Source organism: Aphelocoma coerulescens, chromosome 1A (assembly GCF_041296385.1).
Source record: "Aphelocoma coerulescens isolate FSJ_1873_10779 chromosome 1A, UR_Acoe_1.0, whole genome shotgun sequence".
Classification (NCBI taxonomy): Eukaryota; Metazoa; Chordata; class Aves; order Passeriformes; family Corvidae; genus Aphelocoma; species Aphelocoma coerulescens.
The window spans coordinates 7,303,722-7,325,964 of record NC_091014.1 but is presented as its reverse complement, the minus strand read 5'-3'; the positions used below and the strand labels follow the sequence as shown (position 1 = coordinate 7,325,964).

The 22,243-nt window shown below is 44.1% G+C and overlaps 1 protein-coding gene across 2 annotated transcripts; it reads right to left on the bottom strand.

Moving 5' to 3' along the window:
• Positions 1-1,411: 1,411 nt before the first annotated feature.
• On the bottom strand, positions 1,412-20,641 carry MCM10 (minichromosome maintenance 10 replication initiation factor). Of its 2 annotated transcripts, none has more exons than XM_069034986.1 (20): positions 20,604-20,641; positions 19,739-19,797; positions 18,616-18,936; positions 17,729-17,833; positions 17,017-17,151; positions 16,642-16,816; positions 15,771-15,936; positions 15,093-15,260; positions 13,594-13,710; positions 12,355-12,554; positions 11,352-11,452; positions 10,245-10,346; positions 10,037-10,154; positions 9,451-9,679; positions 8,437-8,596; positions 7,657-7,775; positions 6,676-6,789; positions 5,776-5,921; positions 5,522-5,564; positions 1,412-5,163 (listed from the first exon to the last, which is right to left on the bottom strand). In XM_069034986.1, the coding sequence occupies exons 2-20, from the start codon at positions 19,743-19,745 to the stop codon at positions 5,080-5,082; spliced, it is 2,610 nt and encodes an 869-aa protein (XP_068891087.1). In that variant the 5' UTR covers positions 19,746-19,797; positions 20,604-20,641; the 3' UTR covers positions 1,412-5,079. The 2 variants fall into 2 exon arrangements, with proteins under 2 accessions (XP_068891087.1, XP_068891096.1); XM_069034995.1 differs by lacking the exon at positions 20,604-20,641 and adding an exon at positions 20,315-20,360.
• Positions 20,642-22,243: the final 1,602 nt, after the last annotated feature.

Below are 22,243 nucleotides of genomic sequence, written 5' to 3'. Positions count from 1 at the left end.
AACCTTCTCCCTCCTCTTGCAGCATCTCTAGGTTTTCTTGTTTGTTCTTTAAACAAGGTGAGGTTTGGGCACAATTTATTGGTCCTACACCATTGGTGCTGGAGTGAGGTGTCTGGGCTGTGGTTGCCACCTGGAGACAGACATGTCCTCACAGCAGCCTCTGGTTTGACCACAACACCAGGAAAGCTGATAAGGGGTCGCTTAGAACAGATCCCCAGCCCTGCAAGCACTCAGTGATTTTGGATGTTTTGGTTCCTGCAAATCTTCCATGCCCTCTGTAACCCTGGCACTGATGCAGCTCCTGTGGAGAGCATGGGCCCAAGTGAATGATTTCTAGTGAGTTAGAGATCCCTCTGCTGACTTTGCTGAGCTCTGGCTCACAGCCTAGCTGGTGCTTTCCATGGGATTTTTGTGAGAACTTGGTGTATTCTGTCTGGTTCACAGGACAGGATTCATGGAGGGACTTCCCTGTGTGGCATCACTGGTGAAGCTAGGTTGACTGCAGAGGGAGCTGTGGCCAAAGAGAAGAGCTACAGGTATCACATTCCCAGTTTCAAGACTGATTTTCTCTTCCTATAGCTAAGAAAGAAAAGAAAAGGAAGTTTAGCTTTGTTTTTAAAAATTTATGTACCTCTGCCTATGGATTTAGGCTTAAAATTCCCTCTTTCAGAAGAAAAAAACCCATCAAAGACCTCAGAAATAATCTAAACTCAGCAGTTGTCCCACTTGATGAGAGACTTAACATCCTCACTCCTCCCTACACCTTGTTTGGTAGCTGCCCTCTGGGGCAGCCTGTGCTTGCTCTGCTGGGCAGAACACAGTTGGATGAAGCTGGAATCTCCCAGCATGGATGTGTGTGGTGCTGCTGGATACCTCTGTAGCAGTAACTGAGAAATAAACTTCCAGATCCATTAGGCAGAGCTTCAGAGACAGTGAAATGCAGAAGCTGTTGATATACTTGGTTTGCTGTGTAATTTTGTGAAGCAGCACTTATCCTATTAGAAAAGTTGCTTGAATTGAATCTAATTAAAAGCAAAATATTTGAAGTTATTTTGGTAATAATGTGTTTTAGTTTAGCCCTGGATTAGTGGGATAGGTTTCTTAACAGTTTGGTAAGGTTCAGGTAGATGTTCAGGTTCACATGTTGGAGGTACATGTGTGCTCCTAAATTGATGTTACATCTAAAACTTTCTTTCCAACTAACTTAATGTTCCTGCAGTTCAGGTTAACCATGTTAGCCATCCTTGGACTATTTTTTTTTTATAGCAGTATCCCAAGCTTCGGCCATCTGCAGTTGCATGAAGCCCCAGTGTTTCAGACACTTTTTTTTTCACCTTGACATTTCACATGTGTTGAAAACAAAGGCTTCCTGGAGGTTGGTAAAAGACAAAAAACACAGAGATCTTTTGGTTAGAATTTATGTGCTATTTTCCAGACGAACAGCTCAGAAATGTCAGATTTAGTCTGACTCCTGACCTTGCTGACAGCGTTTGCACACTCAGCGCTTTGATGTGAAGACACTTGGAGAGGTGCCAAAGGAAGGATTTTGAATCCTGGCTTTGGCTTCTAGTGCTGTAGATCAAAATCTTACTTCATGCAAGAGAAATGGGGGGGGAAAGGAAGTTTAATTAACTTCATTACAGTTTTTTCAGAGTAGATTTGACTCTATAAGCGGATCTGGGATGCGGGAGATCCTTTTCCAGCAGTCATTTGTAATCCAAGTGGCAGTGAGTGATGCCCAATGTCCTCACACAGCTGTCACCTCACCAGCTTAGAGTGCTACTACAGTGATGGTAAGAACATGATCCAAGAGCAGCTGGAGAAAGAAGTAATTGAATTTGGACATGCAAAATATAAAACAGCTTCTGCTGCAGACCTTGTGCTAATCTTAAATCACTGCCTTATCTTGTAACTCACAAGTAATTTTGGCCTTTCTGCTGATAAGGCTTCTTGCTGCCTGCCTGTACTGGAGAAGCGCCCTTGCTCCACAGATAGCCCCTTCACATCCCTGGAAATCAGCCCAGGAGCTCTGCAAATTCCTCCTCCAGCTCTACTCATCACCATTCCCACCTCTGGGCTGCCAAAACTGATTTCATCCACGTTCTTTGCTATCTTTTCAGTGCAAATCAACCCAGGTAGGATGAGCTTGTGCCAGCAGGTATTTAGGTAGGAGAGGCTGTTATTCAATTCTTCTCTAACTGGATTTGCAAGAAGAGGACATGGTTTATAAAACACCCATCTGAGTGCCTTCTCTGCTCACCACATCAATCCAATGAGCCTTTTGGCACATACCAAGCAGGGTTTTGTGCATTGGAGCTTGTAGTTTTTAATTTAATTTAGTGTCTGTACTTTTCTGTTTGAGACTTTGAAGAGACAGTGAATAAGTTAATGGGTGTTTTTATGGCCAAACAGATTGGCTCATACCAGGAATAAGCAGAAAACACTGCATTCAAAGATGGTGTTTTCTGGGTTTGTTGTTGTTTTGTGGGGTTTTTAAATGCAGGCTGTTTGGAAGAAATGGGCAAAGGTAGTGCAAGGAAAAAGAATCAATCTTTAAAGTGACTTCTAAAGACCAGAATAGAAAACCTGTGCCTGAGCATCAGCTTCTGAGCCAGATTCATGTACTTTTTGCCCCCTGTGTAAGGAACTTGCCCCAAATGCTGCATTACAAAAGCATTTCATGCTAATACAAAATAGGTGCAGCAAGGCTGAACAGCTGATGGACTTCAAAGAAAACCTGACCTACAAAATCAGATTGCTATAGCTAATTTAGGTAATCAAAGATTATGATTTGTGCATTACTTATTTTTTCTAGTCTCTCTCTTGATACACTTTTGGGCTGATACTCTATTAATGTAAGGTTATTAATAATATAGTTAGGTAAAATCATATTAATATAAAATTCCATGTGTGATTATGTGTTTAAGATTTTTAATATCCTTTTTCTGTGCAAAATCAACCAGTGAATCAGTTTCAGTATGAGCTTACATGGGAAGTCATTGGTACAGCTGATGGAGAACATGGATTTTATTTTTGAAGTAAAGATTAAATTGTAACAAAACCAACATCAGTGGCTGCACTGGATTATTTCTGTGGTTCAAAAATTCTGTTGTGGTTTGTGTGGCTGAATAACCACAGTGAACCCTGAGAGGCCTGTGCTGGGTCTGAGGAAAACATCAGGGTGCTGCAGCTGAGAGTCACCCAAAAATTCCAGTAACTGCTGGGCCTGCAGGGTGTTTGGGCCAAACCCATTTTGGAGACAGCTCTGGGCAAACCACCTGCTGTGACCGTCCTGATCCCAGCTTCCCTTTTGTTAGAGACAAGTATTCAGGAATCAGGGTAGTAGTGCAATCTCTGGCACAAGAAAGGAATCTCAAAAAACAGTGAGGCACATAACTTCCAATACATCCATCTGCTAGAGCTTAAGCAAAGTGACTGGTTTGGTTTCTTTACCCTATTTTTGCATACAAGCATTGCTCTCAGTCCCACAGAGATACAGGGCCTGGGGACATTGATGAAAATAAAGCATTAACCCTCCTTTGACAATTTTATTTCTGCAGAATCTCCTTTCCTTGGGCCCAAGAGACAGGAACTGGGAAAGGTGTGAAGCTTTCAACATGCTGGCTGAAGACTGAGACCAACGTGGAATTTCATGGTGGTTTTGTGGACACCAGGTGAGAAACTCCTGTTAAGTCTGAATGAGCAAAGTCTGTAAAAGCTGAAATTACAGACCACAAACCAGTCCTTTTGTGGGCAAACAAAGATGTTGAGGAAGCAACTCATCTCTTCCTCAGAGAAATAGCATGCAGACCCAGGGAGTGTTTTATTCTGTACTCTCTTTATTCTGAAGGAGGAATGCCACGAGATCTTGCCAAGCAATGTCACAGTTACTGATTTTGTCCCCTAGCAGTGACACCCCACTCAGCAATTGGTACCAAATGCTACGGGCCAAGTTGCACCAATAAAAGCACCAGTAAGAGATGAGGGCTGCAGAATGCTGAGGTGAATCTGTCCAGTTGCTTCAAATGAAGTAATTTCTTTCTTTCTCTTCCAGCCCCTCTGCAAGAGGCATCGACAAGACCACTGGGACACATGAGATGTTTAGTGGCACTTTGATTGAATCACTGAGGTTAGAGGGGTTTTAGGCACTTTAAAAAAATCCTGCGATCCTACTGGGCATGAGCTAGGGGCAGGAAAAGGCTCAGGTCCAGGAAAAGCTAGTTAAATGCCCCAGGCATCCCTACACAGATGTGCTTTCAGAAAAATGCCTGTATGGAGACAGCATTTCTCAGAAGCCACCTCTTAGAAGAAGATCTCATCCTGCTTGGTCTGAGACAGCTACTGTTCCTTTTTAAAATGCCAAAAAAAGGGTAAAAGCTTCTACATATAATCACTCAGCTCTTTAGAACCACTCACAAAATGGTGCCAGGTTCATTAAAATGTTTTTCCAAGTGGAAGCTGGAGGTCTGTAGCCACAAGAGCACTGTAGTGTGGATGGTGCTGGGAGACAGGAGCTCAGTTTGCAGCATAAACACTGCTGGCTTGCAGTGCCGAAGCCATGGAAGGGTTTTGTAACAGGTAAACCAAGGAAAAACTCGGGACATCTGTTTGACATCTGTTCCTAAGGGTTCAGAGTGAGTAATTTTGAAGCCAATGGAGAATGCTCTGTGCCTACAACCCTCTCACACCCCTTTTTGTCCAAGAGCTGAAGAACCTGACAGGTTGGCATGAACACATCACAGTAAATTTCGTAAGTGCTTATGGAATCTACAGTCATTCCCATTCATGATGTTTTGTCACTTAAAACTCTGGTGAGGTCACTCTTGTGTTGTTAGCTGGAAAGAACAGGCATGAGTGTGCATTTCACATGGAGCCTTTTTCAGTCAAATTGAAAAAAAAAAATCAAAGTTCAATATCCATGCAGTGGCCCGGTGGACACCTGGCAGATGTCCTTTTCATCAAAAACTGATTCCTCTACTGATTCATCCCTAAAACTTCAATCTTCTTGGCAGTCCAATATAAATGTGTGATTCAGACACAGAAATCCATCCTTACGTTGTGAAAAAAATCAACTCCAGGTCACTTAAGACTATTGAGAAATTTTGGTTGTTCCTCTCCTCTTGGTAAAAGTGTTTCTCCACCAATCTTTGGACCCTTTTTCTCCTGGAAACATGAACCATGGAGAAAAGAAGTTAAACGTGTGGTAGGTGTCTCCCAAACACTTATCTGACAGAAGTTGTGGTAGGGATAAATTACTTGATAAAATATGAACAGACCCTCTAGGGATCTTGACATTCTAAATTTTTACAGCTTGGTTCAAAAGCCATTTCCCCACGGTTAAATAAAAAAGTGGAAGTCCATTATAACACAGCCTGTAGGCACCTGTGTGTACCTGACAAAATACAGAGCTGCTTGGCTTTGCTGGGAGCTTGTAAGGGCACAGAACCAAAGAGGGGGACAAAAGCACCACGGGAAGCAGCCGGGGTGCTGAGGTGCTCAGAAACTGCTGGCTCACACTTACCTTTAGCATCCCATCTCGCTCCCACTTGAAGAGGCCACAGTTACTGAAAGATGAAGATGGCAGGTGAGGACCACTGTGGTGTGTTTGCTGCACAGTGTGAGGGGATCCTAAAGCAGCCCCACACCCAGCCCATGCTCCTTGGCACAAGGGCTAACATTCCCCTTTTAGGGCATGGTTATGGGACTCACAACAAGTAACTTGTGAAGGGACAATACTAAAGTCCCAGTCACTGTTTCATGAGGCTCATTTCTTACCTGCAGGGCTTTTTTGGGAGCCTGTCAAGGGAAATGGCTCTACTTCCGCAAGGACATTTGAAAAATCTCTTGATGGCATCATGCCAGAGGTAGTCGTGGTTATCTTGCACACAGGTCTCCAGAGGCTTGAAATAGGTGTAATTACACTGTCAGGGAGGAGAGAGAGAGCATATGAGAGCTGTTCTGAGGGCTGGCAACAGCTGAATGTTCAGAGGAAAGCATCCCTGTCCTCTCCCACCCTGAGGAGCCCAGCGGTTGGATCACAGCCCCAGGCTTTGCTGCTGCTCCTTCTAGTGCCATCCTCCCCTTGCCACCACCCTGTGGTCCTGCTCCCACCACTTCACAAGGTACAAGTGTACCCCTGTGCAATCCCAAAACAGGTAGGGAAGGCAGCAAGACGGAAAGTTCAGCAGGGGCTGAAACTTTGAAAGTAGGAGGTAATGCTTCCCTTCCTCTCAGTGCATTTGGGACAGTCATAAAGCTCCACTCATCTTCCTGATGGCAAAGTCCCCTGGAAATGCAGATAGAGGATTCCCATCCAGTGCTAATATAAAAGGACTTTGCTTATTTTGTCACAAAATATGATGAACTAAGAGTCCTGGTACAAAGCACTTCATGGAAAAAACTGAGAAATTCAGGAGAGCAATACCCACGGAACCACTGGCACAAGCATCGAGTTGAGATGTACAGCACAGCACTAAATCCTGCCTTGCCATGTCTCAGTCACTCTGCACAGGCTGCTCTCAGCAACAGGCATCAGGGACAAAACTGTCTCCATCAATCCCTGCACTGGACCACAGCCAAGAGAGTGACAGATGGGAGTCTGCAGGATAGTCCAGCACCATTTTGTAGAATCCATGTTCCACTCTCCTGCTGTTACCTTGGCTCCCCTTCACTCACCGTTTTACATGTCACAACTCGGCATTTCACTGCTTTAATGTTCCTCATCTTCTCTTCCAGTTCTTCCTTTTTCACCAGTGGCTGAAAGTATTGCTCCTGCAGTTCAGCCTCAGCCTGTGGGGCACACAAAAGAGGTTGTGAGGACACAAAGAGGGGAGAAGCCACTCCATAAATGGCCTTAGGGCAAATTACCAGGCCTGTTTGAAGCAGACTCCAGTCTGGGAGCAGAGAAAGACCATATCTCTCTTGCTTCAAACCATCCATATTGTACACGTGCTGCAGTTTACCAGCACTGAAACGAGCCACCTCTGAGATGTTTGAGTGGGAAGGTTTAACAACAGCAGGAAGTTCTGAAATAAGCACATAACCCACAAGGACAGTGCAGAGAGAAGTCAGATAGGCAGATGTAATGTAATTAATGGAGTAGGTTCTTAGCCAAAATATTACTCCCCAGAAGATCTTAAAACAACTATGACTTCATGCCAATAAGTGTCCAAGACGAGCCCTATGCCACTGGAGGTGCTGTAACCCTGGGAATGTGCAGAGACCTCAGTGTGAGAAATTCAACCTCTCAGCTCTTCAGGGCACCTGCTGGCATTTCACAGCTGACATGAGCCACATATGAAGGTGGAAGCTGGCTTTATGTGGCCAAGTAATGAGGGACAAAATAGGCATGTGTCTCATTTGATTTTAAGGCAGGGGGATTTCTTTGATTGTCCACCAATCAAGGAAACGTCACTGATTCTTCCAAACACAACAGAAAAACCTGATGGCAACTGGCAACTTGACCTTATGATGGCTATGGCAACAGTGCTGACTTGCAGGCATTGTGCCCTGTGTGCCCAGAGACACCCAGCCGTACTCCTCGGGACAATCTGGAGCCCATGACATGTTTGGGTGCCTGCTTCTTGCTGAAATAATGAGGAGTCCAGTCAGCTCCCTAGTTCGAAGCCCTCAGTCACAGCTGGATGAAGGCCATACCTCTTTCAGGACATCTGTGTGCTTGGACTTGGCCTTCAGAATTTTCTGGAACTCTTCTGACTCCAGATAGGCCAGCTGCTGGCGCCGCTTCTTTTGGGCAGGTTCCAGTTCATCCATTTCTAGGGAGACAAAAAGGCTCAGTCCTACAAAACAAGGCTGTGATGTCTAAACTTAATCACTGCATGAGATTTTGGAAGTCTCAGGTCTCTCAGGCAGATGTTCAGGTCAAACAGCAGCCTTTCATAGTTAGGGAACATGAAAACAAGTTCAAATATGGCTTCAGAAAAAGTGTTTTTTTAAAATAACATTGCATCTTCTCTCAAAGCACTGTACTAGGAATTTTCACATTACTCCCAGGAGTGCCAGCAGTGTTCTGTCACTGACTGATGAAGAAACTTTAAAGGGAATTAAACAATTCATCCAAGATCACACAGTAAATCACCAGCAGGCAAACTCAAGTTCCCACAAAAAATTCAGATACCTTCCCTGGTGGGATTAGTTCTTGGTTTCCCTTGGTGAAGTCAGCCATGCACTGCAGATGCTCAAGTGCCAGAAGAAAGCGAACAGAGATGAGCACAGGGAGCTATCAGAGATTACATCTCACACTTTCTCCACAGGGTTAGAGATTTTTTTAGTCTTTCCAACAAACCCTTGAAGTCCCAAACAGACCTGATTTGGCCTCTCTTTAACACAGCAATTAAGTCCTTAACCGAGCAACTACTGCTCTGTTCAGTAGGACAGAAGCATATTTTTTCTATTCTAGAAGCTAACAGTACATACCATTGTCTGCTTCTGCACCTTGTGGCTGAGCAACATTTTTCTCAACTCTTTCAACAATTTCTAGGACATCCTCAACATCAGTCCGTTTCCTCTTGACACTGTTTGGGTCTGTTTTAGGAAGAATCTGGCCTTTTGCTCGTAGTCGCTGTATTGCAGCCAGCTAGAAAACAGGAAAGAGCAGGGGAAGTGTTGGTAACCTGTCTGGCTCCCATGCTCCTACTTCCAGAAGTAGCAGAGGAAGGCTGTCAACTGGAGGAGAGAACATCCACTGGTCTGAGTATGGAGCTGGCTGGAGAGAAGCCCAACAAAATTCCCAGCTCTGCCATACATCTAATTCACCACATCACCCAAACTCTTGTGACTTCCCAAATCATAAAATCATTTCCTCCATGGGTGTTACCAGGTCTGGTATCTCTGCAGCTGTGCTTTATCTGTTTTACAAATCAGTAAGTTTTTCAAAAAAATCAAATCACTTGAGATTTCCACATAAATTGATAATAATTTGCAATTAATAGAAAATTGCTTACAACTATTCCTTCTTATACTCCCAGAACGCTAAGACTTCCTCATTCTAGCTGGAAGAGGAAAGTTTCTTTGACAAACAAATGAACATATTTTTGCCAAAAAAAGATGCATTCTGTTTTGCCTAGAAAACAAAATTATCCAGACTCATGACACAAGACAGTTAAACCAGTTACTTACCTATCCATCAAACAGAAAACACCTGCAATACACTGCACTAACAATGCCGAAGAACACACAGGCAGAATTTAGCCTTCCAGGGGTTTTCAGCACAAATCCCTTACCTCAAGAGATTGACTAAAGGCATGGACTTTGGCACTAACAACTGTAAGGAACCACAGGTTTCCTGTGTGCTGGAATATAGGCCAGTGTGATTCCACAAATCAGAAACTTCACAAACACCAGAACTGAGCTGACCAAATACTCCTCTTCTACCAAACCAAATTTCCCTTAACCTCTCTTTAATACTTGAAAGATCCAAAGAGCTGGTACCTTTTTGGCTTCTGCCAAGCTGTCTAGCTTTGGCCTTGGAGGTGGAGACTTGTCAAAGAAGAGGATATCTTCTCCTTCTGAGAAGCCTGTACCTAGCTTGGGCCTTTGAGGAGTTGACATTTTCGCAGCTTTGGGAAACTCTGCCCCAGGCACTGGGGAATGGAGGGAAGTCTGTCTGGAGGAGGATGGGAGAGCAGGAGTGCTGGCTTTGCCTGTGCTCTGGAGAAACCTTGTAAGACAAGAATAATTCATTCAATTAGGGACACAAGTCAGAGATAGAAAGGTTTAAGAAACAAATACGAGGGGATGCAGGCTATGATTTTTCACTATTTGGCCTTTAATTGCTACAAGAAACATACAGCAATTTGGGCATTCAGGAAAGGAAAACAAGACTGGTAAGAAGTCGCTGGGTTGCTGAAATCAAGAGTGACTTGAAGAAGTTACCAGAAGGAGTGACTTTGACCAATTGTTGTCAAAGCTAAAATCAGAGAGGCATCACACAAAGCTGGGAAGTAAGAAGTGAAAACACAGTTATCCTTAGGGTTACAATAACAGAACCCTTCCTGTGAAAGCCAGTGTGTCTTACCGCCTCTGAATCTCTTCAGATCTCTTTTTTCTGGCCTCCAGCAACTTCTGTTTCTGTTGCTTGAGCAATGCTGAAGCAGAGATAGACTGGAAATTGGCCCCTTGCTTCTTTTCAGCATCTGGGAAAAAAGAACAAACCAAAATAAAAAGCCACTTTTCTCAGAAGGAGGTAGAGTGAGTGGGTCTTCCTTCAGGCAAAAGGACAATACCTGTTTTGGTCCAGTGTTTGTAGAGGTTTCGTGCTCCAAAAGTTGGCTGTGCCAGCAGTTCCCTGAATTCTTCAGAACACTGCATGGGTCTCTTTGCTGCACCTGAGTGGAAGAGGCAGAAATGTTTGGAGTGAGGAAGAGAAGCAGGCCTGGCTTTAGAGATGTAGAATTTTCTAAGTTGGAAGAAACCGTTGCAGGTCACCTGAGCATTCTCAAAGCAAGACCAACCTTTATGTTATATTTGGTTGCCCAAGGTCTTGTCCTTTGTCACAGACACTTCTACCCCTTCAGAAACTTCATCACTCAGTTCCTCATCAGCCTTGGCTGTCTGTGTTACTCCCACCATTCCCATTTTTAGGATGCTTGACAGTCCTGAAGCCTCCACACTATCCCTGGAGAATTAAGAGCAGCTAAAAGCTGCTATGGATATACACTATGTTGTCTGAAATGGAGGCAATTGATGGAACTGGAAGATGTAAATAAGACACTTAAGTGGCATTTAGAACACAGTTTGAATAATCTGTCACCTGCTCTCCAAGGAGCAGAAAGCTGTAATATTAAGTGCTTTACAGAAATAAAACAGAGGCAAAGAAGACTGGTGACATCCCAAGGACTACAAAAGGAACATGCTTGGACACAAAAGAAAAGCACAAGAAACAGGGTGGGTTCTCAGGAGGTCCCCTGCATTGCAGACCTGACTGATTTATACTTAGTATTCCTTAGCAGCTTTCAAGGTTGACAGAAGTAATTTATTTTAATCAAATAAAATAAGTATTCTGGTTCCAAGTTCTTAAAACCTCCAATTCCCATTAATCTGGCAAAGATCTTCTGTCACTGTCCAAAGACAGAACAGGAGACTTAATTTAGGGGCACTGATGAAAAAAAAGATGCATGGAGCCACACAGTTGCTTAGTTACATTTGCCTTGAAACTGTGATCTCAAGAGGGAAGAGGAGTTTTGACCAACTGAGAAAGCTGCCTGCAAATGACCAGTTCTGCAGCAAAGTGACTGCCAGGCTCATTCAGTGAGTAGAAGGCCCTGGGACACCTCTAGACATCGAGCTGGAAACATCTAAAGAGTGAAGAGACTACTTGGGTAATTGGGTACCAATTTTCTGCCTGGTTTCCCGGACAATTGCATCTGCTCCTCTCACGACCAGGTTGGAGAGAGTGGTTTGAATCTTCCTTTTCGGCACAGCAGCTGCTGCACTAGAAAGAGGAAACAAATCCAAAACATCAGAGTATTCCCATGCTTGGAGCAAGGAGAGGAAGCCTTAATACCAGCCCAGTGCTACAACAAAACTCCAGCCACCCCAAAGGGCCATCTGTCTGCTTTTGGGAAGGATGTGAATCTAAGCCCAAATTCCAGCATAATGTTTAGGATCTCCCATTTCTCGCTTTGTTGAGATATGTATTTCCTATGCATTAAAGGAAAACTAAACATAGATTATAACTTTGTTCCCAAGTAGTTCCAGGATTGGAATTGCTTCATTACTGTGGAGTCACATCAGGTATCAATCAGAGGGCAGTGGGAAAGGAATAAAAGCTGTGTCCAAGCACAGCTGAATCCAGCTGTGACTCATCTTTCCACAGCAGTCTTCATGGGATTTGGATAAAGGACCTATGAGATGCATACTGATCTTGGTTACTCCTGTTTCCTCATTAACCCATAGTGACACTATTATTTCAGCCAAGGAAGACATGAGGAAATACAGAATACACTGTTTCTGGGATTAAATGCAGTGAGCCATAACAAAATACAGTTACAGTCTTGGAGACTTGAATGCTTGGGATCTCATGATCTCAAAGTTCATTAATCTACTGAAACACAAAGCTCCCTGGCTTCACACCACAGTAATAAGGTAGAGGTAAAAACACCCCTTACCACACCCTACTGCCAACTTAAAATTTTCCTATCAAACAGCAGCTCTTTTACCCCATGTGGACAGTAGGATCATGCCAAAGGTGGGGCATTTATTTCTACTTGGTGAATATAGTCAAGGCAAAGGGTTCTCTAACTGAATAGACTCCCTTAGATACAGCTTCAGGCTCCCTTGCACACATAAGGGAAATTCTGTTCAGAAGCAAGGGAAATAAATGGTTTATCTTACACTGAGGCTGCATATGCTGCTGAAGAGACTCCTCCATAGTAAAACCCGTCCTGACACAGCCTCTCCTTCAAAGTGGGATTTTTCCGACCGAATTTTTTGGGAATGCGGCCACCAGAAAAGGTGGACTGCAGCTCTGCCCGCTTCGAGCTGAGCTTCTTGTACTGGGATTGTATGTGATACTGACAATATTCACAGTCATTCTGGAAAGAAATGGGAGAAGCCTGTTACAGAACACCAGCAATTACAATTTACTTCATTCCTCTCACCCACATGCATCCTTCTACAGCTAAAATGAAGTAACATCTCTACTGTGGTACTCCAGCATTTGGCCAACTAAGCAAAAATATGCCCACACTTGAGCAATCAAAAAAAAGCTAAAATTGCCTATACTGGAAACAACCTTGTGCATCCAAGAATTTTAAGGCTATTCCTTGAAGTCATTTCATATCCCACCCAGGACCTCTTGCCCACATTCTGTATTCAATTTTATGTACTGTATGCAGAGCCTCCTCCTGGACTGGGTCTGCAATCACAGCCTTGATTGGCTACAAGTACCTTCTGTATTTGTCTTCCTCCCACTTCACACACTTTCAGCTCCTCCCCAGTTCTTCATTCCTTCATTTTTTCTCCTCCTTCTAAGTGATACCCTACTAACTACAACCCTTCTGACTGAGACAGGGTTCCTTTCAGGTATGACAGCATCACCATAGCCATGAAGTAGCGTAATCCACAAGTCCTTTAAACTAGTACAAGTTAGTAATGTCCTAAAAGAAGGATCCCAACACCTTTTTCTCTCATCTCCAGTGCCCCACATTCAGGGACAAATATTCTAACAGCTTGCAGGCACACTAGACCAGGGAGCTCATTGGGTTAAAACCATTCCAAACAACAGCCATTCCCCCCCAAAAAATCTCCTGCTTTTTCTCTGGATGAGTTCTCTAGTGCAGTGCATGGAAGCTTGCACTGGAGCAAAGGAGAGGGAAAGGGTGTGGCAATCATGGGTCAAGGCCAGCTCCTTTCACTGCAGCACCAGCCTTGGATTTAGGGAAATCCCCTGCTGCTGCACAGTGACAGCACAGAAACAGCTCCTCTGGGTTTCATTTCTCACTTTCTCCACCTACTTTAGTTAGTTGCAAGTCAAGACCCAGAAACAAGTAAAAAAGTCAGAGTATCAGTACAAAATCAGCAGCCAGATTTTCACCAACAGTTTAGGAACGCCCTGACTACTGAGATACAAACCAGATTCACAATCTGTGCACAAGGATCACCGTTCTTCTTCCTGGCTTTGCAGGTGCCCATATCCAGAGCTTCTCCCATGAGAAGGATCTTCTGGGGATGGTCAACAGACAAACACACCTAGACAGAAATCAGAACACACCTTAAGGCCTGGATGGGCCTCTTTCTAGATGTCACTGGTTTGTCTGATCTGATTCAGTACCTCTGGTACTAACAGCATAGTCTTAAAATGCAGGCCCAGCTTAAGAAAGCCACATGTCCTATTCAGATTGAGAAATGGCTCAATTAAAAAGAAAAAAGTGAATTTATTTCTCACAAAGAGACGAAAGACATTTGAGTTTTATGCTCAGAGCCTCAGGAAACCAAAAAATGCCTAAGGCAGATCTAATTCTGCTGTAAACGGTCCTGTACAGCTGCTTGGCTCTGATGCCATCATGACCTCCACATCCAGCAAGGCATGGGAGGAAGAGCTGTAACAGGGCTCTCTGTCCCTCTCCAGATGTCTTGGTGCAGTCAAAACTGAGTCCTGTGCAAGAAGAGCATCTGCTTCACACAACCAAATACACCAGGAACCATGTCTATAGCCAAGGAACAATTTCAGAAGTCAGTTTTAATGTAGTAATAAATGTGAACATTTTAGCTAAGAAGAGCCATTCTTGACAGTTAAATTCAGCCCTCCTATTAGATGTGGTTTGCCTTTCTGCTCACCAATGGGACTATCCACTGCTTATTCATGCTAATTTAAGCAATTATATAGCTTAAAAGGCAATTAATGAGATCCTTAATTTTTCTATTTGGAGAATTTAAAATGCAGAACACTACACGATCAGCTACTAGCCTGAAACTCCCCTTGAAAGAAGTAACTGGAAACAGGTTCCATTCCAGTGCAATTAAAAATATATTAATTTATTAGCAAAATGAAGGTGTCTTAAATGTTTCGATGCATTACAGAGAAGTAATTCATCATGTTCTGCATTTATAAATAATTAAACAAGTGAACCACTATGTATCAACCAACATATATTTACATAATACATTATTTGTTTAATAAATCAAATATTGCTGCTTCTCAGTTGTGATTTTTGAACCAGAAACATTTTGCAATTGTATCTCATGCTTGAATTAGAAGGGAGAAATGAGCTTCTCCACATTTTTCAGCTTTGAGAGACCTCTAGCCTGAAATAGGGGTTGCACTGAAGTAGCTGAATAAACTGAAATGAAAATACACTGCCTGTATTTGTGGAGGAGCCAAGTGCTACCTGGAGCAGGTTAAACACTGGAATAAACTCTGGGTTTAAATGTTTAATAGGACTTCTTGAAGTTCAGTCTTCCAGGAGGCCAGGAGCAAATACACACCATGCATCTACCTGAATGCAATTCAAACTGTTGGGCAGACTGCTGCAATTTCAACCTTAAGATGTGTTATAAAGCTAAATCTCAGCTAAACAAGGAAAGGTTCAGCTATAGGTTTTTATCTACAGATGAATGCAAAATCCTCTCACCTCGTCTGAGCCTTCTTTAGGTTTCATAGGGTTGGCATTGAGCAGGCCAATGACTGTGCCTTGGTCGGTCTTCCAGTGCTCCTTGTGGACTTCACCAAACAGGAAAAGAGAGACGCACTCATTGAGGTCCCGCAGGTCGTTCAGCCGCCAGATGCTGAAGGTCCTGCCCTGGAACAGACATTCCCTTTCAGCTTTGCTGCAGTGACACTGATGCAGCCTCTCTGGTTGTTTCTTTGGAGGAGCTATTCTGATTTCACCCCCTCCAAGGAATACTGATTTAGAAAAACACACTTTGTAACCTCAGTAGAGGTTAGATACAGTATCTCCAGCCATCCACGCTGCTGGTCCTGGGGTTCTTAAAGGCCAAAACAGCACAACAGTACTGCTACCACCAAACTTTCTGGCATTAAAGCTGGGCAGCACACTTGCTTGTTGAATAGAAGTTTTCACCCCACTGAACACACAAAACCACAGCACATCCAGATCTGTTTCATCGATGACTTTCTATAGGACACGTACAATACTAGATGAAACCAGACAAGCCAAGATCTTTAATAAAGAAGTTTTCCATTAACTACATGGAGTTGGCTGATTAAGTTGAAGACCTAGGAAAGTTTCTCAGGCAAGACCACTAGCAATTCACTCGAACTGAGCAAGGGATACAATGAAGTTACTCACATTATTTGCGCTCTGAGGAGTGACCTTCTTCACTATGACTCCAAATGTTACCCAGTCTATTTCCTCCAGATTTTCAGTAGCAAGTTTGTTCTTCAGCTGAGACAGTCGGATGAGCTTCCTGTTAGCCATTTTCCGGTCCATTTCGGCTGAAGACACCCGGGGTTTTCTAGATCCAGTGAAAGCAGGTAAAAAAGAACATCCATAGACAAATGGACAATCAAAACCAACCAGCACTTTTGTGGGGACACTGCATCTTGCTGCAAAACACCTCTGTGCCTTACTTCACCCTGAGGTCACTTGAAACAAAACCCCCCATATGAGAAAGCTACTGATGACACTGGTTTTTGTCCAAAGAGCTGCACTGCAACTCAACCCCAAGCCTGCATTAACTCTGCTCATTTCAGACTAACCAAGAATGGCTGACTGAGCTGGGAATACAGTACAGGTTCTGGTGAGGACACTGTGAGGATTCAGAGTCCTCTTGTGGCCATACTGAGTATAGGGATGGTGAGTGGCTCCTGAGGCTTCTGTGTGGAGCAAAAACTGTCTCAGCTGGAAACTCAGCTGGGCTTTGCACATAGCTACTGCTTCCCTGCTCCACCACTGAGGATATCCCAGAGAAGGCAGTGCTAATAAAATTAGAGCTTTTGTTAGAAAAGATCAGAAGTGAAAACAGAAACATGGTGCTAAGCCAAAAGTCAATGTTACCTAATTACCAAATTAATCAACCAGCCATTACTGTGGCTTTGTGTTACATCCCCTGATGACAAGTGACTAATCTGACATGGTCAAACCACATATATACACTGTGTTTTCTCTGCCATTACTGGAGGGGTTGTCCCCAGACAGAGTTCAGAGTTGGGCTGCTGACCTTAATCTCAGTCCTGAGAAGGCTTCCACAGACACTGGCTGAGTGGTTACACTGGAGCATGCAGGCACAAGAGAAGTCTTCTCTCTGGTCATCTTACTGGGTGTGTTCCCTACAGCAGACTGGAGAGGCTGGAACGCCAGACTGAGGATTTGCCGTGGAGGAGGAATCTTGTTCTCTTTAGCAGGAAAAAAAAGGGTATAGTTCCCATTACAAAGAATACAATAATTAATAAGATCTCTGCCACTGTGATCAGACCACTCCTGGTGTACTGAGTAGTATAACACTGTCCTGGATGTGTCCACACCACTGCTGGGAACTACAAGCTTTTGACAGAAGCTTGGTGTGTTTCAGTGAAAGGCAGACTGAAAATGGTACCTGCTGAGGATGCTTTTGATTTCTGTATTCCTTGCTTGGTTGGCAGTAAAGGATTGCCCAGCTGGGCCGAGAAGCTTGGTGACTCTTGCAGCTTCTGAACTTTCCTTTCCTTTAAGAGTGGACAGAGAGATTTACCTGGCCAAGGAAACAAAAAACTGTGAGACCTCGGGATCTGGACTCAGACTAAGTACTGCTCCAAACTATGTACTTCCTCAATAACAAGTCTAAGTCAGTGCCCCACATGGAAACCCTTCAGCCAAGTTGTCAGCTGGAATGCAACAGCTGAAAACGCCCCAAAGACTTTCCCCATGACAATTTAAAACTTCAGATGTCACTGCAACATCACAGCTGTGGAAAGTAGAAACATCCCTCTGCTTTGCAATTTTTCCATAAAGCTTCATTACTACATCCAACATGCTAGAGCAACAAACACAGATGCATATACTGGGTGTACCAACATCTGCCAGTAAGAAGGGACACTCCAGAAGAGTCTGGAGCACTTAGTCATGAAAGATGCCCAGTGTAAAATTAATCCATGATACAGAGACCCAAACTGATTTAATCTGTAGCTGTAAGAAACAACCTGCGTGGGAATGCACAGATCACCATTCCTCTTTGCTACTTAGTGCCCACTTCAGGATTATTTTGTCCTGCCTATAAATTCATGTTGGTAAGCCAATAAATCATAAATCCATTTAATTAGTCTCATTACCAGGGGTTTTCTTCTCAGGGCCTGAACTGGATTGCTGCCCAAGAGCAGTCTTCTGCAACTGCTCCTGTAATGTCTTCATCTGTTCTTGCAGTTTTCTCAGCTCAGCTAGGAATGAAAGGAGAAGAAAAAGGATAATAATGAAGACAGCAGGAAGCCATTGCAAACAGTGATTTATGAGATCCCTGGAAGTCTGGCAGTTTTACTGCATCATGGAAACTTAGAAAATTAAGACTTGAGTCGCAATGCAGATTTACTTGATTCTACACAGTGAAGGCAAAGTTTTCCATACAGCCTGGAGCTGGCTCCTCTCATAAAAATATTTTACTTAATTGTGGTATGTTCCTTCCCATGTTGAAAAAAACTTTCCTACTCACCATAAGACAATTTAAATGGCTGATGATTGCACTCCTTAGAATAAATAAGTGCTTCTGATATAATCAAATACACGGCCTGGACACAGGAATGCTGTGGCCAGCTCTGCTTCCACACTGAATGGTATGGCAGAACCTCCTGTCAGTAAGCCCAGAGGGGGAAGGGACTGGTGTGCTGGTGAAAGATGCCAGGATGCTATCTGATGCCCTAAAGACTGAGCCAACATCGCTCTTCATCAGACAATGCACAGGTACACAGGCAACCTTCCCCATCCTGCTCAGCACAGCTATGCTAATCTCCCTGGCTTGCTTAAGTTCTCTGTCTTTCTTTTGGTAAAACAAGTTTGGTGAGTTTGGCCACTGAGCATTGAAAACTGAACTTAGAAACTTTCACAATGCCTTTAGTATTTCCTCTCCAGACATCATCAAGAATCAGCAGGCCCTACCTCCTGCCTGTTAGCTCTCTAGAGACAGATTATATCCAATAAAACAGATCAAACATGCTGTTACAGAAACCTTGCAATTCTTCATTGGTTTTTTCCTTCGCCTGACTGGGAGCTGAAGTGGGGACAGCTTTCTCTGCCTCCTCCTCTTCCAGCAGGTCATCTACATCTCCAAACAGCGTAGCCAGGTTCTCCTTCTGCTCATCAATCGTGCTGTCCTCAGCATCAACCTCCTCAGTGTAGGACACATCATCTTCTGCATCAAAGAGCTCATCATATTCATCTGGTTCTCCGCCCTCATCCTCTGGAGCATCTTCCTCCTCAGGGGAATTCCTCTCCTCAGTTGCTTCATTTTCTTCCAGGAGGGAAGCCAACAAATCCAAGTCATCATCAGCTAAAGCAAAAATTAAACTCAGAGTTATTTCTGTCCAGTTAGAGGAAAGCTCCCAAGGAATAAACCATCCAAGACACCCTGATTCCAAGCTAATGACAACTGAAATCAGAGCAGCAAGTGGCATTTAAAAAAAAAAACACTTCAGCTTTAGCTAAAGGCATCTAGAGCAGATTCTGATGGGAGGTCAGATGGAAATGTGATTGCTCTCAGGTTGTGACACAAGCTGGCAAGTCAGCAGAAAACTTGCCAGCTACTCAGCACTGGCTTTCCCTCCTTTTTCCTCCTGGCAGCTCCTTGAACAGCAGCTGGTGTTACACAGAAAAGCCTGGAGCCTGTTAAAGATGTAGCCAACAGAGACACCCATGTGGCTTTTGCCAATGGAAAGGGAAGAGGGAGATGCAAGGCAGGTAACAAAGCATATTCTCAGATACAGTTTGCTCATGGAAAAACACGGAGAACAAAGAAATAGGGACAAAGGGACAAATAATAGAGAAAAAGACAAGTACAGAGAGAGGAATGGAGCAGACATAGCAAAACTGAAATTCTGAACAAACCAAGAAAGTGATTTAGCCCTTGCTGCTGAGGAAAACACCAAACCAGGGAAGGCACAGAGCAGCCTCACAGGAAAGTGACAAGAAGGAAGACAAGAGGCAACCTCAAAGGACTCTGCAAATAAACTCAGTGGAATGTAAATTCTTTTGCTAAAAGCCTTACCAGGTTTTCTGAACACTTGAGCTTATTAACTAACATGCTGACAAGAAGACAAGCTTCCTACTAAAAGTAAGCGAATTTTCTCCCTTACCGTCCATGGTTTCACCAGAATGGCTCCTGCAAGAGCCCCTCAAGGCAAAATATCCTCTGCTATGGAGAGAACAAAAGTGATACTGTTAAAGTACATATAAGTCATCTAGAAATACAAATTGGGTTCAGGTTCCTTATTTGATAACTTGCAGTCCACCAGCTTGGTTTTGTTTACAGCTGCAGATGAGGACTCCACTAAATTTAAAACCTTCACATATGTTTTCTACATCAAAAGTGTGACCCATGCTAAACTCACTGCAGCATAAGGACACTACGTTTAGAAAAAAGCCCATTACAGATACAGAATTTAAGAAATGCCTACCATGTTCTCATGGAAATAACCATTTCCACCTCACCAATCCTGCCCCACAATTACAATTTAACTAGTTACTAAAGTCTAACAGTTGTTACTCTCAAAAGTGTACATTCTGCGCTTCTCACAGCTTCTCCATTTCATGGAGATGGCCCCGTGAAAAACAATCCGCACGGGCGGATATGAATGGCCCAGGGAAGCTTGGATAAGAAAGATGGGATATCCACTGAGGCCGAATGAATCACAAACTCTAACTGTGCTTACACGTCTTCCTGCTGCAGAGACTTTTGTTTCGCGCATAAACTCCACTTTTGATAGTTCTCTCTTTCTCCAGAATATTCATTTTAAGCAAAACTGCAGAACTCGCACGAGCAGGCAAGGCCAGTGACCACCGCGGACCCCGCGCTTTTTCCCCTCAAGGTTCCTCTCTCCGCCTCCGCCACCCAGTGGAACCCTGACCACCTCCGGGGCTCCCTCCCCCGGGGCTCCCCGACCCCTCGGCCCAGGCTCCATCCCCCGAGCCCGCTCCGTGTGTCCCGCTCCCCTCACGCACCCCGCTCACCGCCGCGCGCGCTCCCAGCTACCCGCCAGAATTCGGGCCGGCCCCGCCCCCTCCGCGCATGCGCGCACGCGCCATCGTTCGTGCTGGCGGCAGTGGCGCTGCCCGGCGCCATCTTGGCTGTGGGCGGGCGGGGCGGAGGGTGCGGGTATCCGCTGAGGGGGCGGGCGATGGCGGGGTATTGATTGATGAGGTTGGAATCACTCTTTCTGTGAAGAAATTCCTCCCAATGTCCAACCTAAACCTCCTCTGGTACAGCTGGAGCCCCTATCTTTTCGTCCTGTCGCTGGTTGTCTGGGAGCAGAGTCCAACCCCCACCTGGCTGCACCCTCCTGTCAGGGAGTTTAGAGAGTGATAAGGTCTCCCCTGAGCTTCCTTTTCTCCAGGCAGAGTCCCCCCAGCTGTTCCTCATCAGACTTGGGCTCCAGCCCCTTCACCAGCTCTGTTGCCCATCTCTGAACACGCTCCAGTACCTCAATGTCCTTCTTGAACTGAGGGGCCAGAACTGGACACAGGATTCAAGGTGTGGCCACACCAGTGCCCAGCACAGTGGGAAGAATCACATCCCTGGTTCTGCTGGACACATTATTCCTGATACAGGCTCTGGGGAAGCTCATTTAGCTGCAGAGTTGCCCGTGTCTGGGCAGAGTGGCCTCCGGGAGGGGTCACAGTAGGTGCCATCCCCATCTGGCTAACCTAAATAACGTCAACACTTGTGTTACACCAGCAAATTCAATCCCAGTTATTGTCACAGGCAGTGGACAGAATTTTGTAGTTTGGTTCAGTATTTCTTTGGGACAACTATAAATACTTCTGTGAAAAATATTTCTGAGGATGTTCAAGCTCATTGCTGGACTGCAGTTAGTAATGACAACAGAAAAATAATCGTCCCTGTAGCATGAACAGGTTTCAGTGTATTGTGGCTTTACTCTTTGGAGTTCCTTGCCCCTCCTGATTTGTACTATTAGACCTACGCTTTTATCTTTCTAAGAAGACCTACTTCACCTAATGCCCATGTTTTCCTGTCAGTATTCCTGTGCTAAGATCTCTTCTCTCTGAAACCTCCTCAAATTACTTATTTCGACTTGATGAATGTGTAAATTATTCCTTCTTCGGCCTTTCACACTGATTTTCTGTGTTTTCATTAAGGTTAATACTTCTCAGATGAAATCAGCTCTATTATCATTCTGTTTGCTTCTGGCCTAGTAGCATTTCCATCAGATTTTGACCATTGCAGAATCCATAACTGTCACAAAACTCCCATAATAAAATTGGATTCAGGGTAAAAAAAGCCCATAAATCCTAGTGTCACAAAGAACCAATTAAAAGCCAGTAAGAGATTGCATCTGCTGGGACTACCTGTAATTGATGAAGAAGGTTGCAACGAGGCTGATGAATACCTCTTCACAATAGTCAGCTCTTGTGTTACCTGAAATTATGGATGAAGCTATATACGAGCTGTAATTGAAAATAAGAATCCAGCGTCTACAAGTGATAATTAGAACAGTGACAAAGTAAAAAACTTACACAAATTACAGGGGCAAAAACTGGATTGTCTCCCTTTTGTCGAGATAAAAACACCTGGGAGGGCAAGAACAGAACTAATCCACAACAGTTCTTTCTACACAAGTTTT